General features: G+C 38.3%; 2 protein-coding genes across 2 annotated transcripts in view; both read right to left on the bottom strand.

Annotated features, from left to right (window-relative positions):
- Positions 1-17,262, bottom strand: part of LOC137261098 (mediator of RNA polymerase II transcription subunit 18-like) — a 189,801-nt gene that overhangs the window by 23,495 nt on the left and 149,044 nt on the right. The window lies entirely within an intron of this gene.
- LOC137261601 (intraflagellar transport-associated protein-like) lies at positions 7,087-14,636 on the bottom strand. Its single transcript, XM_067799379.1, has 6 exons — positions 14,296-14,636; positions 13,174-13,337; positions 12,412-12,486; positions 11,452-11,563; positions 10,335-10,648; positions 7,087-7,322 (listed from the first exon to the last, which is right to left on the bottom strand). The coding sequence occupies exons 1-6, from the start codon at positions 14,435-14,437 to the stop codon at positions 7,185-7,187; spliced, it is 945 nt and encodes a 314-aa protein (XP_067655480.1). The 5' UTR covers positions 14,438-14,636; the 3' UTR covers positions 7,087-7,184.

The raw sequence follows: 17,262 nt of genomic DNA on the forward strand, positions 1-17,262 counted from the left end.
TATATTTGTTCACATCCACTGTTAATTGTGGTCCTGCAATGCAATTTTCTATTAAAATATGTCTGTATGTAGTATCTGTGTCATACAAAGGTTCTACTTTATTGCATACTACTCTCCCAAACAGGTGAGAGAATCATTAAAGAGGGACTAGACATTGTGATCTAGCTGTCTAGCTAATCAGCTGATTTTTATGTTCGTTTTATTTGTTTTTTAATTGTTTTTAACACAAATGGCTTATTTACTACTGATATTACTTGCATTGCATAGATCTTCACGCTGTTTGTCAAATTAGCAATAACAATATCTTGAAATAACTGATTTGTTTCCCAGTGTAATACATTTTGGTTTTTATGCTTGTTTCAAGCTGTGATAAAAATATTTGTTTTTTAAGAGAAATGATGACTTGCCACTGTTAGCTGATACATATTCTATATATTTTATCATTGCATCAACACATCTGACGATGTCGTCGATTGTACTGATTCATGCTTGTTCTCCTGTTACAAATGTAACATGAAACATCACATTTGGATGTGTGTCCAAGACTTTTCCGTAATATTGATGACATATTGTAAGTGATTTGTTACTTAATTTTGATATTTGTAATCATAATTTGAAAATGATTTAATTTATTTTTCACAAGTTGTTTTGTTAATGTAACATGTGTATTGAAATTGTTGCTATTTAAGAATCCAAGTCTTTTTAAATAATGACAATAGTTTATTACGTTCATGTTCAGACTGTTGTGTTCAGCAGTCTATTAATGCATAATGTGTTAAATGAGAACATTTGCTCATTTGATTGTTTTACATTTTTTGCAATTGTTTTTATCAACCTATCTAACGCATGGTATATACATTATATGCAAAAAGTTTGTTTTGAATATTGACATCTTTATAATCAGCAACCCATTGAACAAGAATCGTTGTGGGTGGAGTTATTGCACTAGCTTCTGTATGCAAGGGGCATGCTCAAAGACTAACATTTTTACCCCGGACAATGGACCAGTGTGTACTCTGTTCTAATCTCAACTTCCTGGTAATCCCACAAGACACCCAAAGGGACTTAGAAGGTTCACAGATACCATATCATCCTATGGGTAGGTTCTTGTTTAATGATAATTGCCATTTATCTGTATATGGTATATCATATTGCCTTCATCTCTCCTTCAACCTGACAGTGAGTGAGTGTAGTTTTACGCAGCACTCAGCAGTATTCCAGCTATATGGTGGCGGTCTGTAAATAATTGAGTCTGGACCAGACAGTCCAGTGATTAACAACATGAGCATCAATCTGTGCAATTGGGAACTGATGACATGTGTCAACCAAGTCAGCAAGCCTGACCACCCAATCCTGTTAGTCGCCTCTTACGACAAGCATAGTCGCCTTTTATGGCAAGCATGGGTTGCTGAAGGCCTGTTCTACCCTGGGACCTTCACGGGTCTCCACCTGGCAGAATCTATATATACTACTCAAAAGTAGTTAAGGATCATACCATGGCAGATTAACCATAGGAATGATTACATCCAAGGTGTCCTTAGCTTCTTTTGGGTGGTATATAACAGTGTGACAATTCATATCTCTGTTACAGTCAAGTTGTCACAAGCTTTAAACATTCTTGGTGAAAAAGCAGAACTTGGAACACTCACTTTATACTTTACTGACTACTTCATTGGGATCATTTGAAAATGAGTTTGTTTACTTATTGTATTAAGTGTGGAGGAAAGTACTTTGATTCGGTCAGGTTTATGTAAACACTGTATAACATGCAGGATGTTCAATACTTTTTACTCATGTATGGTGATATACAATGCATGCATATAACTACGAAAGGGAGTTTCTTCTGGTGATCTGTATATCAAAACACATCCTCCACATAAATGTATTTGATCAATTATAATTAGGAGATAAACATCATGTGTTGGCCAATTTCCGGGTGTTATTGAGTATTTGAAGCACGGGAATGCATTTGGAACCGACGGCGTCAGCGTAACACAAAAGTAAACCAAAGGGGTTTTTGTGTCTGCACTCATTTACATCGAATACGGACACAGCAGTGAAGTGTCATCAGCTGGCCGTTTCAGCTGGTTCTCATGGTAGCATCTGGAGTTGCTCATTTGTGACGTCATTCTAACTTTACGTCACAATATGATTTGAATGACGTCACCACTGTTGATGACACAACAAAACAATTGTTTACGTGTCAATACGCGGTGAATAGTCTTTCAGTTTCCGGGAATCTAATACCATTTGATCATGTTTTTCAACCAATCAGATTACAGAACACAGTGACTTTTGGTTTACAATGTTGAAAAGTCAGTAGTTACTTGTGTATTTTTGTGTATTGCTTTTATCATTTTTAATACAATGTTCTTCAAAGATGGGCCATTAGGGAGATTTGATTCTTGCCTTTAATGATAGTGTTAGATTTATTACTACAAGTTAACATTTAGGTAGATAGAAGTATATGTAAATAACAAAATTCCAGATCTTGTCAAGGACTACAACCATACAGCAAGTCAAATATTTCAAAAGGTGCAAGCACCAAGGATGTGCATTTCGCTATGGAAAAAAGAATGCACACTAGACGTATCTTAGGTTTTATAACACTTTATGTTTTGATATTTTTTCAAATATCTAGTCATAAGTAATACTTACATGGCTGGATGAAGTATGTCTTTATAAGTGTATTTGCATAGTGTTGGAAATTGTCAGTTATAATCATTGCTTGTTCAGAATGTCATTTTTGTTTCTGTGAATTACTGGACTAGATGATATGTAGCAAGGATTGACTAGATGTAAACCTGGCTGTGTAAAACATACTGCCAGACCTTGTCACCACAGTCCATTCATTCTGTATGCAGTCAAACAATGAAGTGTCTTACTTATGGTTGTCTTAAAGTAAACAGTTGGTCCCTTTGTATTCCTTTTTTCTCTCAGATATTTAAAGTATTTTGGTCCCTTCAATTTTGAGGCGGAAGTCTTTGACAGTGTTTTAGATGCAATCAGGTTCTGGGCAAGATCCTCATTGGCAATAATATTAGCATTTGCATTCTACACTTTTTTAGGAAATAAGAGAAAAATCAAATAGTCTCAAGTTTCAGCACAAAATTCTTCACAGACATCGAGAATAAGGATAGGTAAAGTATAGTTGTTTGACGCTTCCTAACATAGAAATCAATGGTATTTAACCATTTTAACATGTATATCTATGCAGATTAATTATATGTTAAATATTTGTACATGTTGTATATACAACATGGTATATGTGTATCTTATCATTGTCTTAGAAATAAGTTTTTTCAGAGACTTGGTGACTTCTGGAAAACTGTTTTTTCTTTAGAGATTGTAGCTAAGCTGAGGGGCATTGGGGTCACCTTGTGGCTTAATTTATCACGCTAAATAACCGGGTTTGCTGGGTACAGCTGTAGTATTGCTAAAAGCGGAGTAACACCAAACTAACTGTAGTCAGTAAAATCACTTGTCAGTCTAAGTAAACTTATCCTCAGTGTTATTACCCAATTGCAAAAGTGGACATTGACACTTACCTTTTGAACTTTTACCTTGAACAGGTTTGTACCTGAACGATTCCGAATGCTATTTTCCGTATGATGCACATAGAGCATGCTACAACACTATCAACAGTCACTGATAACAGTGTTTTTGTTAATATTCATCGATGTCAGCTTACAGAAATATTGGCTAATGGTAGCCATGTCATCAGAAAGCCCAAAATGTATATGCTGCAGGTCAAATAGGTCATAGGTCACTCAAAGGTTCCTGACGTGACCTCCTACTAGGGTTTGTTAGACTCTGTAGAGGAGTGTAACAAATAATACTGAGACTAAGTTTACTTAGACTGGATCACTTGTTGACTCTCGGTTGTGTTCAGGTCCAGTTATAGCAAAATTAAAGTCCCTGAAGACTACCATAACTGGATATTTGCACAAATCAACAAGAACAAGTTTTAAAGTTAGTGACATTGTTGTATCACTTTGACTTGTATTTTGTTGCTGGTCCATAAAGATGCTGGCTATATGAATCAGGAAGATTAACTGTAAAATTCTGCATGAAGCAAGTGGTTTATGGTTTAAATGCTGTATCTCGTGATGGTAATTTTTATCTTATCAACAGAAATTGAAGAAGTGTCAATAGAAAGATATAAAAATGTTGAATTTATTTTATTGTTTAACACTGATGAGTGGCGTGATATTTCTGTCATACTGTTTCACAATAAGCTTATTGTAGTTGTAAGTTTATGGTAAGTCATGAGAGTGGTGATAGTTTCAGTTTGTGGAACAACACCCCGTTGACCAACTAGAAATGTTTGAAGAGGTCTGTAGAGCAAGGTTGTATCATTTCCACTTGACAGATCAGCAAGATCCAGCAACATTACTGTATTGCCTTGTGTAGACATACTAACTGTACTTATACTGAAGTATGCCCAGTCACTTAGAAAGTTCTTCATGGACAAATGTTACGTAAGCTGAACAATGACTTTGGGTGCTTTCCCTTGCACCCCCTCCCGGAACAACCCTGCCTGAAACTTACATTCCATGTTCCTGGATACCTGCTGGCTCTTCAGGTCCATCTCTCTCAGTTCGTGACACATCAGACCTGTTTTTTCGAAACAATCTATAACTTTTACTCACATTTCAAACTGAGTGTGACAATTTGAAACAGCTGAATTTTTAACTCAACTGCATTTTGAAAGTAATAAGCCCAAACAACTAAAGTATTCTATTCACCACACAGAAATTGTCTACTATGTTTGAATTTAAATATTGATGTCAGTCTATTCTGGTGTACCAGTTTTTTCAGATTTGAGTCAACACTCTTAAGTTTTTGAGAAATTGGTGCCGGGGCCGCGTTTCACAAAACTCTCGTAAGCCTAAGATCTCATAACTTTTCTTGTAGCATCCGTAGCTCTTGTGTTACAGTATAGGAGGCACAATGGCTACGAGAAAACTTACGAGATCTTAGGCTTACGAGAGTTTTGTGAAACGGAGCCCTGGTCCATTTCCAGGTTCCGCCTGAGTCTTCAGGTATATTTCCCAGGGTTCCACCAGACGCTTTGAGTATATTTCCCAGGGTTCCACCAGACGCTTCGGGTTTATTTCCCAGGGTTCCACCACACTACAGGGTCAACATGTCAAGTCCATGAGTTATGAGATTATGAGATCATTGTCCTGCATATAACCCTCATGTTTGTTACATTGATTAGAGATTATCTTCCGTCCAATGTTTACAAACCTGTTTGTGCTTACAGTGACATTTCCATTGTATTTTTGTAAATAAACTATATATTTTAATTTAACACAGTGACATATTCTTTTTCTTTTTCCAAACATATGGCAACAATGTTTTCTTCATATTCTCTAGCCTACCAATCACAAAGAGATTTGCTTGTTTAATAGCGCATCTAGTGATTTGCCTGCAATATGACAGTGATCTGTAAATAATCAGGTATAAACCAGACAGTCCAGTGATTGATATACGTATTGATCCACACAGTTGAGATTCAATAACATGCAGCACCTCACCTCATGAATTATCCTATTAGCTGCTGCTTACATGAGTTTCTGAAGACAAATTCTAATTGAATCTTCACAAGTAATGAGTGAGTGAGTCAGTCAGTCAGTTTAGTTTTACGCTGCTTTTAACAATTTTCCAGCAATGTCACGGCAGGGGACACCAGAAAATGGGCTTCAAACATTGTACCCATGTGGTCACAAGTAATGCTTGATAAAGGTAGCATCTATGTCACCTCAGCATATAAGTAAAGTAAAGTTGAAAGTATAAAGTTGTAATCCCCAATTCAACTCTATCTTCAGTGTGTTGGATTCTTAATGTTTCTATGGTTTTTGAAGAAATTTTTGTTTTGAACATTTAGTTTTTATTGGTCTCAAACTGAAATTAAAGGAATTAAAAATTCTTGTCACACATGTGCCATATGTTTCAGCCATATTGGGTCAAAGGACTGAACCAGGGCAACTGTCAACCTTGAACAAATATAGGGAGAAACTGTCAGTGATGTATATTCTAAAGAGTCAATACTGCTACATCAATACTTGCCTTTCTCATAATCTAACCTTGCATGTGATTAGAAAGAAAGTTTAAGGTCACATTCAGTGTCACTCCACTTATATGGCAATGTGTATGCATGAGTTGCATGTGACTAATTTCAGTTTGATAGCACTAACACAGTGAGATACCATGTTGGAGACACAGATAGCTGACTCTGAACCAGCCGGTCCTTGTTCAACTCCTTTAGTGATGAGAGCCAGGAATATAAACATTGATTTTGGTTCCCACCACTGTTTCACTGTAGACAGATTCTGATAAGGATTATGTTTCAAATAAGAGGGCCTTAAATGGTAAAACCTGGACAAGGGTACATGATAATTGTAATTTCCAAAATGGTAAATATTTGTCATGAATATGTATACAAATCTTGTTGCCATGGAATCTAAAAACATAATAGCTATTAAATAAATCTTACAAGGACAGATGCATTGATAACAGGCTGATAAACTGGAGCATGTTTGCTGTAGCTTGTCATAAATATTCTTGTTTTATCAACTATGAAGTGTCTTTTGACATCAGCTGATCATGTAGATATATACTGACTCTACTGATTAAAATACAAATATAATGATTTATAGTGAAGTTATTTTGACAATTATGTAATTAATTACCTTTAACTTCAGTGTCAGCTAAACATGGCCAGATGGGTTGACATGCGTGCTTTAAATACTTTGTGATACAAATCCATTTAGACTGAATACAGTGATAAAGAAAATGATCAGGAAACCAACAGACATTATGCTGACCCACTGTTTCACATGTAGCCTTGGTTTTGATAGTTTAGGTAAATTATTTGTTTTGAAGCTAGAAACTTTGTTCTAATTAATCTCAATACAAAAACCAAAGAAAAATGAAGAAATGTCAGATAGGATATTTTTGTAAGAGTGCTAATAAATGCAGCCAACGTGACAAAATGACTGCCTGTGAATGTCCATGCTTTAAAAGGACTGTTCATATGATGCATGCAAGATGATCGTGAACACATGGACAAACATGAACTATGAATGAAACATATTTTATTTAGGATGTATGCATGATTTTTCTGTTTCCACATGAATATTTACACACTTATTGCAAATCTTTGTCAGCTTTAGACATCAGCTGGGTTTACTATCTGCAGGTATGAAAGATTGTAGATGTTGCCATTCCTGAGGTGTAAACTTAGGAGTCAGCTTCACATTGTCATAGTCGAAATCTTCGTCAAGACAGAACGCCTCCACCTGGTCCGAACACACCTGCCGAAGTCAAACATGTCCATTCAGACATTAAACATGACTTATATTTTAAACAAAATCAATAAAAATTCATTTGCACTTATTAAAATAAAAATCTAATAATTTGCATGAACACTCTGCAAAGTAGACTAACAGCTAGTCTCTGAAATGAACATATTTTACTGAAAAAAAACGTTCGTAGTGAAAAAAAATAATATAATGAAATGGAGCCCTGAGACTTTCTTCATTTTCAGAGGCTAAGGAAATCTAGACTTGCCACATTTTCTAGACTTGCGTGGGCTTTTTTTTACTTCAGGGTATGTACGACAGACTATCTGCAAGTCTGCATAACAGATATATGTAGTGGGTACACTGGATTGCAGATGTACTCCATAAAATGCAAAAATATAATGAACTCAATTTTTATCTAAAAATGCCTGAAAAATAACTTTTCAGACGGCTTATTTAACTGATGATAAAATAAGAACACGGGAAAACCTACAAAACAATGACATCATTTAGTACAATAGCTCACCACAAGCTATGTCCAGTTTATCATCAACCAATCAGAAAATAGTAGCGTATGTTTATTTCAGAAAACATCAACAAAGAAAATTGTTTGATTATTCAATGAAAAACTAGAAACTTTTCATCATGTTTTTAATGTAAACACACCCTGCTTAAAACATTCCACATGTTGCCAGCTCTGAATAATCACTCTTGTTGTTTCTCACAAGCTGTAGGGCTGGAGCAGTTATTGAAAACATCTGATCATGGTTGCCATGGTTACCGAATAACAAATGAAGCATGAATCAGCACACAGTGTTATTTCATCAAATAAAACAAGGCAATACTAGCAAACAAGAAACAATTTTATAGGCTTCCTGCTGTACCGACACTGGAACATATGACAAAATGCAGCAATCTCAGAAAACGGTATTATTCAATCAGTATAGCAGTTTCACAAATAATGCTGAACCTACGTTTATTTAGACTGAGACTAAGGAAGTTTAAAGAAACATTTTATGTTGATGTCAGACTCAATCTACTCACTTCAGCTGTAGAGATTTAAGCTGGCACCAGAGCAACAGCCACTACAGCAAAGCCAACTAACATGATCAGGTGGTCGGGCTTGCTGACTCGGTTTATGCATGTCATTGTATCCTAACTGCACTGATTGACGTCCATCACTAAATTATATGGTCCATACTTAATTATTTACAGATCATCATGTTATTGCTGAAATATTGATGAAATATTGCTGAGTGCAGAATTAAACAACAAACAAAAACATGACACAACAACCTGCATGGAGCTGATGGACGAACAGGGAGGAGGAAGAGCAAGGGTGTCCATTTCATTTGACTGCATCTTGTTGTCAAATGCTGTACATTGAACAACTTATGGATACATGGGCAACTGAATCATTACAGAATACTTATGCCATGTCAGGAGACAGTTGTAATTTCTGCCTCAGACACAACACTCATTTATTCAATTAGTTTAAAGGAACAATCTGACTGACAAGTAATGTTGACTGTTATGTTTGTGAAGGTATTAATGGAAATTCTGTTTTGCACTTGCAAACGATCTTTAAGGGAAGTAACTCTGGTCAGGCATCCGAGGAGGAAGCATGCTCGGTTGCAGTCTAAGTAAACTTATCCTCAGTACTTTTCGTTACACTCCACTACTGAGTCTAACAAAACCTTATGGGAGGTAACCTTTGAGATTGACCAATCAGAACACAGCTTACCAAATCGCGAAAGTGGACATTTGCACACACCTTTTGAACTTTTTATCTCAAAAAGGTTCATAACCGAACAATTACGAAAACTATACAGCACACGCTTGCTTCCGTGTGATGCACACAATGTACATACAACCATGACAACAGTGCGTAAACAGTTGCTAAAAATGGAGTTTGGGGAAATATTCAAGGACATCATCTTGCGGAAATATTAGCTAATGGTATCCATGTCAACAGAAACCCAAAAGTGTATATACTGCAAGTCAAACAATTGTGTTATATGCGGATTTTTGTTTGTGGAGAGATCTGTGAAAGTGACCTGAATATTTTGAAAGTCCTTCCGATCCCTAACTAGTAGCCATTGTCTGATTGGTTATATCTGTTTAACGGTCTCGATTAGACAGTCCTTGGTTGCTAAAAGGTTACCTGACTCAACCTTGTACTAGGTGTTGTTAGACTCAGTGGTGGAGTTTAACGAAATACACTGAGACTAATTTTACTTAGACTGACTTGGTTTGTCAAATTTGCCACATGACATAGAGGTTTTACAAATGTAATTATTTACATTACAAACTTTGGTCAATGTACGTTAGGATAATTTCCGTTCAGGAAAAGTAATGACAATCCATCTTCTTTGTGTATTTAGTTTTGAGCATTTACTTATGTCAGTTTTCCGTTTGTTTACAGTCACTTGAGGCAACTCATCTCAACACTTGTATTAAATATGATATACACACCTGTAGAAGATAATGATGTCGGATACAAGTGAAACACAAGATTGGCGTCCGCTATAATGAATTTGGCAATGAAACAACAATGTTACCAATTTAAGTTGCAGGAGAAGTGTGCTGCACAGTGTCAAGACGTTGACAGATTATTGTTTAATTCAAAGTTACTTTATCACAGTGTGAAATATAGTCCATTGACTTTGGTCTTTCAGTATAGCTTCTTAGAATCCCTGACTTAGATTCTCTTGTGAAACTCTCCTTGAGTCCTAAAGAACCCATCAGAAAATCTCTGATTAAGATCTCCCAACATTGAGTGAGTGAGTGAGTGAGTGAGTGAGTGAGTGAGTGAGTGAGTGAGTGAGTGAGTGAGTTGTACAACCCCTTTAGCAACATTCCAACCATACTATGGCGTGGGACACCAGAAATATGCTTCACTCATAGTACCCATTCAGGGAATTGAACTTGTATGTTCCGTTTGACAAGTGAATGCTTTAACCACTTCGCTACCCCACCACCCCTAAACGTAAAATGACAGGAAAAAGGGCAGAATGTAAATACCTGATCCTCAGACTGAGTAACATGTGGTCTGTCCTCGTTGCCAGTTTTCCGAGTGGTGGTTATGTCAAGACTCGTGACCTGTAGCAGTTCCAACTCTGTGGGTACAATGTCAGGGGGAACCTCAACCTCTCCAGGGTTAAGATGAGCAGCAACATCATCGTCATCCTCATCAACAAAGTCTGCATCATACTGCTGATCCACTAACATACTCAGGTCACACTCCGTAGCTTGCTGTGTTGCATGGGGCAACTGCTGCTCTTTTAACAAAAACTCTTCCTTGTCCTGAGTTACCTCCCCTTCAGTGACAGATTTACCTGTGTATTTTCCAGAAAGAATTTCAGATATCACCCATGCAACCAGTGACCAAATTCCTCATATAAAATGGCATAAAACATAAGACACAGTTGACAGATACTTTGCAGATGAATCATTCAAGAGTACAAGTCTCTCAACATTTACAATCGCTTTGAAAAAAATCATTGAAATATGGGGACCTGTCAATTGGCACTTGTAGATAAAGGCAAGATACAAGGATGACAGCTTTCTATATTCTGCTATGATGTAGATCCTTCCACATTTTTCAAGTAAGTAAACTAGTTAAGTAAACTGGTTTTTACATCATTTTGTAGCAATATTCCAGCAATATCATGGCGTGGGTCACCAGAAATGGGCTCATCGCCCATTGTACCCAAGTGGGGAGTGAGTGTAGTTTTACGCCACACTCAGCAATATTGCAGCTATATGGTGGCCGTCTGTAAATAATCAAGTCTGGACCAGACAATCCAGTGATCAACAACATGAGCATGGATCTGCACTTTTGGGAACCGATGACATGTGTCAACCAAGTCAGCGAGACTGACCACCCGATTCCGTTAGTCGCCTCTTACGACAAGCATAGTCGCCTTTTATGCCAAGCATGGGTTGCTGAAGGCCTATTCTACCCTGGGACCTTCACAGGTCTACCTAAGTAGCGAATCAAACCCAGGTCTCAAGAGTTAAGTACCAGTACAGACTAAATAAACACACAACAACCTTCTTGTTAATATCTCCAACGTATTTTATACCCTTATGATGTTTATACCCTTATGTGGTGAACATACGAATACATCCAGCTTACCTGTCTCAGCAAAGCTTGCACTGTATCCTCCAGCTGATACATCATCAGTATCAGTATCATCATCACCATCATCATCACCATCACTACCAGCATCATCAACAAAATTGTCAAACTGCAACATAACATTTCACAAAGCTATCACAGGCTTTGAACAAAACAAGATCACAAGAGCTTTAATATAGTAACCCAAATTACTAACTTTGACGTGTATGACAGATGATTCATAAACAATGAGAAACTGATCGAATGGGAATCATACATACAAACACTGATATGATGTTCTCTGAATACTGATATGTACCAGTGAAAGGAGAATCCTACATGCATCCTACACTCACGTAGCTTGGGATCCACAAGTATCAACTATCCTAGATATCCGTACTCTGCATATAAACAAGGAAGAACTGGGCTTTGAATTTATAAAACTGATTATTACTGCACTAAATATTTGTTAAAAAAGCACTTCTAAAAACCGAGTGAGTGAGTGATTTTGGTTTTACACCACACTTCAGCGATAAGGTGACAGTCTGTAAATAATCGACAATGCAACCGATGACATGTGTCAACCAAGTCAACAAGCTGACGGAGTCCAATACCGTTAGTCACCTCGTACGACAAGCATAGTTGCCTTTTGTGGCAAGCATGGGTTGCTGAAGACCTACTCTACCCTGGATCTTCACAGGTCCCAAAACTGAGAAAACCCTAAGCCTTACAGTTTAGATTCTTATGTGATTTTGTTTGTTGTGTAATGTTGCACTCAGCAGTATTCCATATCTATGTCTAAAATAAATTGAGTCTGGACCAGACAATTTTGTGACTGATACCATGAGCACCATTAGGGGGGGAAGAGGTCATTCATCCTTTCAACATTCCTGGATCCTCCCATAACTACATCATGAAGGTCAAATGCAATTATCAGATTAGCTTATCACATCATGCAATACTGAAGAGGAGAGATACTTTTCTCAGTGGACGGTTGCCATGGTGAATGGCTCCATCAGTCATTGTGCCGGTCTTGGTTCCTTCATCCAGAGTCTGCAACAAAACAGTGTCACCATTACGGACAATCTACAAGGTAAATTTTGCTGTAACTCCCATGAGGTCTACACATGCAGTTTCTAGAAAATGTAACTGTTTAACTGTATATATGTGTGTCATGAGTTTGTATTAATGCACCCGAAGGGGTATTTCAATCAGGTCATCGCTTATGAGTTCAATGTTTGCAGGAACTAAGCGCAAGGAAGCATAATCTAACAAACTGGAGGATTACTGTGTACCACTAAACTACTCCTCTCTCACAGAAGGTGTGGACAACTTCCCCTTTTTTAAACCCACGTTTTGTGTGTTTGTCCTTTAACATTGCACTAAGCAATATTCCAGCTATATGATGGTATGTAAGTACCAGGGTAATCAAATCTGAACCCGACAATCCTGTAATCCGCGTCATGAACATCTATCTACACAGCTGGGATACAATAACATGTTCAACCAAGTCAGCGAACGTCACCACCCAATCCTGTCAGTCGCCTGTTATGACAAGCATGGGTTATGGAAGATCAATTCTAACCCGGATCTTCACAGGTTTGAACCCTTGAGCATACCAAGATTCTGTGTTAAGTTAATTCTCCACCAACTGAGGCGTCTAAACATAGTGATGGATGTCAGATTTAGTACATACTCTGCTAAATGGCATCAGTTCATTGCACTGTTTCTTCCTCTCACCTGTTCTTCTACACCATCATCATCTGTTTGTGGATCATGTCTGGGTAAAGGAGTTGCCTCTGTTATCAACTGTGCTGAGGAGAGGCAAACAGGTCTCTCCTTACTTTGGACAACAGGAGAGACTGTTCCCTTCTTTTTCTTGGATTCAGCTTCCAGTACATCATCTGCAAAAGAGTGATTACTAAACAACAATATAACCACAATAATCATTTTCCAGGAAGCCCTGGACATGTTTGAGGTCCATCCATGGTATGACCCTGAACATGTCCAGGGCATCCTGGAAAATGATGATTTCAAACTTCTCTGGAATAGGCCTATATACAGAATCAGAAGAATTCCTACCAAAAAACCTGATCTTGTCCTTTTTGATAAAGCCAGTGACTTTATTTATATCAGTGCATTTTCTGTCCCTTTTAACAGCAAAAGATTCAGGAAAAGCATGAAAAATATGTGGACCTCGCCTTCAAAATGTCTCGCTGGTAACCCAAATACACTGTCCACCAGGAGCACAGCCCTTCTGACAAACTGCGTAATGCAGAAGGCTTCAGTGTTGGGGGTTTTCATATACTTGGTGGGTTCAAATAGGCAGCGTTTCCTGGGAGAAGTCCCATTCGCTGTCTGGGCTGCATGTAGAGGGGGCAAGGGCCCTGAACTGATGATGAACCTTACCAGCCTGACTGTGCCAGGATCACCCAAACCCTCTCTGCTGCATTTTTATCTTAATCTGTAAAACATAATAACAATAATCATCACACAGGTTTTGTCTTCATAAGAATGTATGTGTCATACTAGGAATTAGGCCAACATGTTCAGTGGTAACAATGGATGCGGTTGACCTATTCAAATTCATAACTGAAAGTATTCTGCACTGAGCTTGTGCAGTTTACACCCTTAAAACGTGTCTTAGTTAGCTTATGTAATTGTTTTCAGAGAAATACCTATCCAAACACTATTAGTCACCATTCATGCTGGTTCTCTTATTTCATATCACTTTACGTCTTTGGACCAGTGACTATATCATAGAATAGATGGTCTCTCTTTGGACATATTCTCCTGCCACCCCCCTTTGTGACTCAGTAATAACAAACTGTTCCAAAACAATAATTAACTGGAGATAATTACCCATCGTCAGATATGTAAACGATTTGATCAGCGATTCCGTTGTCTCTTGAGATTTGTTGACGAAGCTGTCAATCACCTGCCGAACCCCCTCGTCAATATTTCGATTGATTGCATTTTGGCGTTCAGGGCTAGGCTCATTCATATTCGGATTTTAATTAGTAGCCTTCTTTTTCCATGCAGTTTTACTTATCTGTCTGTGACAATACCTCTACGTGCGTATTCAGATCGCACACATCTAAAATCTAAAACGTGACCGAACTGATAACGTAATAAGCACAGAAAAGCTATTGCTAGCAAGCTTTCCAATGCGTCTTTGACGACGGGCGGAAGAAGGAATGTTCAGCCGGAAGAGGTTAAAAAGATGAATCCCGATGCGAATCGAGAATCGGGATTAGGTTAACTTGCTTAGATTTTAACCAAGATTAATGACGTTGTGTGTTGCATGTATAGATATCCTCACGAAACACACTAAAATGTGGTGTATATATTTCAAACTGCTATTATATATTGTGCATCAGACACCGTGGGTGAGTTCAGTAGGGGCGGTGGGGTAGCCCAGAGGTAAGACCGTTCAATCGTCACTCGCTTCGATTCCCCTACTCCCAAAAGAGACCATGACGTCGACAATGCATTAGGTCTCTTCTACCACCACAAAGGGTGGCATGTTTAATAATGGATGTGCTTAAATGCTGTCATTGCCACTGGTAATTTGGGACGAAGGGACATCATGTTCTCCACCACCTCACCCCATCCTCCCTATCCAGAAAACAAAATATATGAATCGCACACTGAAATCATGTACCGGGATTACCTGTACCTAGGCCCATGGCCAAAAGTCAAGATTTTAGACCCATGGGTATAATTAAGTATATTGTTGGCAGTGATGTCTCTATTTGGAAAAAGGACATTTGCAACGTTCAGTGCAGTCAGGGGATTCCATGACACTGGTCTCCTGAAACAGGTCAGATACTTGACCACCAATAAATGCATATGACACACGCTGTTTCCACCGAGATGGAAAATGTTGTAATCGGACATATTACGCCAGAGCAGAGTAAGGGGTGTCATCACATGTAAACCAAGTACACGTTTAGATAACCGTCCATGTCGATCACATCTTCCACGAGAAGGTCTGGGATACCTGCAGGATTTTGTAATTGTTAATGTATTATAATATGAAATGTCGAGAAAATCGTACCAAATCCATACAAGACATGCCGACAAGCCCTGAGTTCAATTATGGTTACATAATTTGATTACCAAAGGGATAAAATTCATCTTTAGTCCCAGGGATAAAATAAGGGAATGTGGAAATCGATGTAGTGTAACATATGTCATACTTGGGATTACACTAATTCGATACTGTACATATATATTCTAGCACTTTTGTTGGGCTTAGTCCCATCCGGGATTCGAATCCACACCCTCAGCCGTACCAATGGAGTGTTGTCGACAAGAGCCCACCTGAGAGGATCGCTGCTGTTTGCTGACACAACACAGAGAGTGTGGTGCTTTCATCTGCAGGGTAAATAGATGCCGTGCTACTCGCGTGAGCGGGACTGCACCGCCAGATAGATAATATTGAGTTACAATTCAGTCCTGTAGATAACGGCCGGAATGTGAATTTTCTTACGTCAGAAATAACTGGAAAACAGGTGAAACTTTATCAGAAGACAGAAACCTCTGTTAATAACAACCCAACCTCTGATATCATAAAACAGGGAACAAATAGAATAAACTACTCTCTTCAGAGAGTGCGGATTATGTCCCTGGTGATTAATGCTGCAAATTCCTCGAACATCAAGTTACAAAGTCAGTGGAATGTATTATTTTGGGAACGACAATGCCAATTGAGTGAAGGATTGAGTAAGTCTTGCTCCGTTTTAACTAACAATATTCCAGCAAGAAATGGGCTTCACACATTGTACCCTTGTGAGGAACTGAACCCGTCTCTAAGGCGTGACGAGCGAACGATTGAATCAGTGGGCTACCCTACTGGCGAGAACAAACAATGGATGTACTTGGTATCAAGGAAGCCATATTTTCAACGTTTTCTTTGAAAACGGGTAACTCATAGAATAGGCTACTCTGAACATGGAATAAGTCCCTCGTAATGAATGCTGTAAATGCCTTTGTTAATGATATGGAGTCACCTGGCCCTGGCTCTTCTAGCAATTGTTGTAAGACACTATAAACATACACCGCCATATTACGGGGGACCTGACGTTTCCATTCAGTTTAATTCATTTCAGTTCAATTTTCATGTTGTTAAAGATCACAATAATACGTACGAGGGTAAATCGACTAGTTCTTAGTCTCGTAGACATTTCTTTGTAAAATGTAAAACACCTTAAGAATTTTGTGAGAAAAACTGCGAACATTGAGGAAATAGACTAGTTGCGGCTAATGTTTGCGCAAGTAGACTTGCCACCAAAGAGCGAACACTCTAAGGATTGGTTATGACTGCCCATCAACTGTACGGCAAAGGCAAAATTAATTTAAGAGGCAGTGTGTCTGAGAGTCAAGTGGAAGCTTAATCTGTTGGTATCCGACAAGCTCGTTGTAATTCATCACGTCACTGAGATAATGTGAAACAGTTTTGTCGCGGAGGCCGGTTTTAGGTCATCACCATCCATCTTAACGGATATATGAGCAAACTGTCCGCAGGATTGTACGCGTTGACATCAGGTCATCTGACTACATATACAGGGACTCTTTGACCGTCAACATAATTCTGACACATTTCTCGTGCGAACTTGTAATTTATAATACGAGCCCATCGCTTTGATAGGCTGAGTGAGTGAGTTTAGTTTTACTAAGCACACAGCAATATTTCAGCTATATGGCGGCGGTCTGTAAATAATGGAGTCTGGGCCAGACAATCCAGTGAATAACAGTATGAGCATCGATCTGCGAAAATGGGAACCGATGACCGATCTCGTTAGTCGCCTCTTACGTCAAGCATAG

The sequence above is a fragment of the Haliotis asinina genome, chromosome 14 (assembly GCF_037392515.1).
Source record: "Haliotis asinina isolate JCU_RB_2024 chromosome 14, JCU_Hal_asi_v2, whole genome shotgun sequence".
In the NCBI taxonomy this organism is placed as follows: domain Eukaryota; kingdom Metazoa; phylum Mollusca; class Gastropoda; order Lepetellida; family Haliotidae; genus Haliotis; species Haliotis asinina.

Excerpts from the sequence above, each read along its gene's own strand:
- LOC137261601 (XM_067799379.1), bottom strand. The coding sequence starts at position 14,437 with ATGAATGAGCCTAGCCCTGAACGCCAAAATGCAATCAATCGAAATATT. Across the intron at positions 12,487-13,173 it reads ATGATGGTGTAGAAGAACAG|ACTCTGGATGAAGGAACCAA; the intron begins GTGAGAGGAAGA and ends GTTTTGTTGCAG. Across the intron at positions 7,323-10,334 it reads TTACTCAGTCTGAGGATCAG|GTGTGTTCGGACCAGGTGGA; the intron begins GTATTTACATTC and ends TGACTTCGGCAG.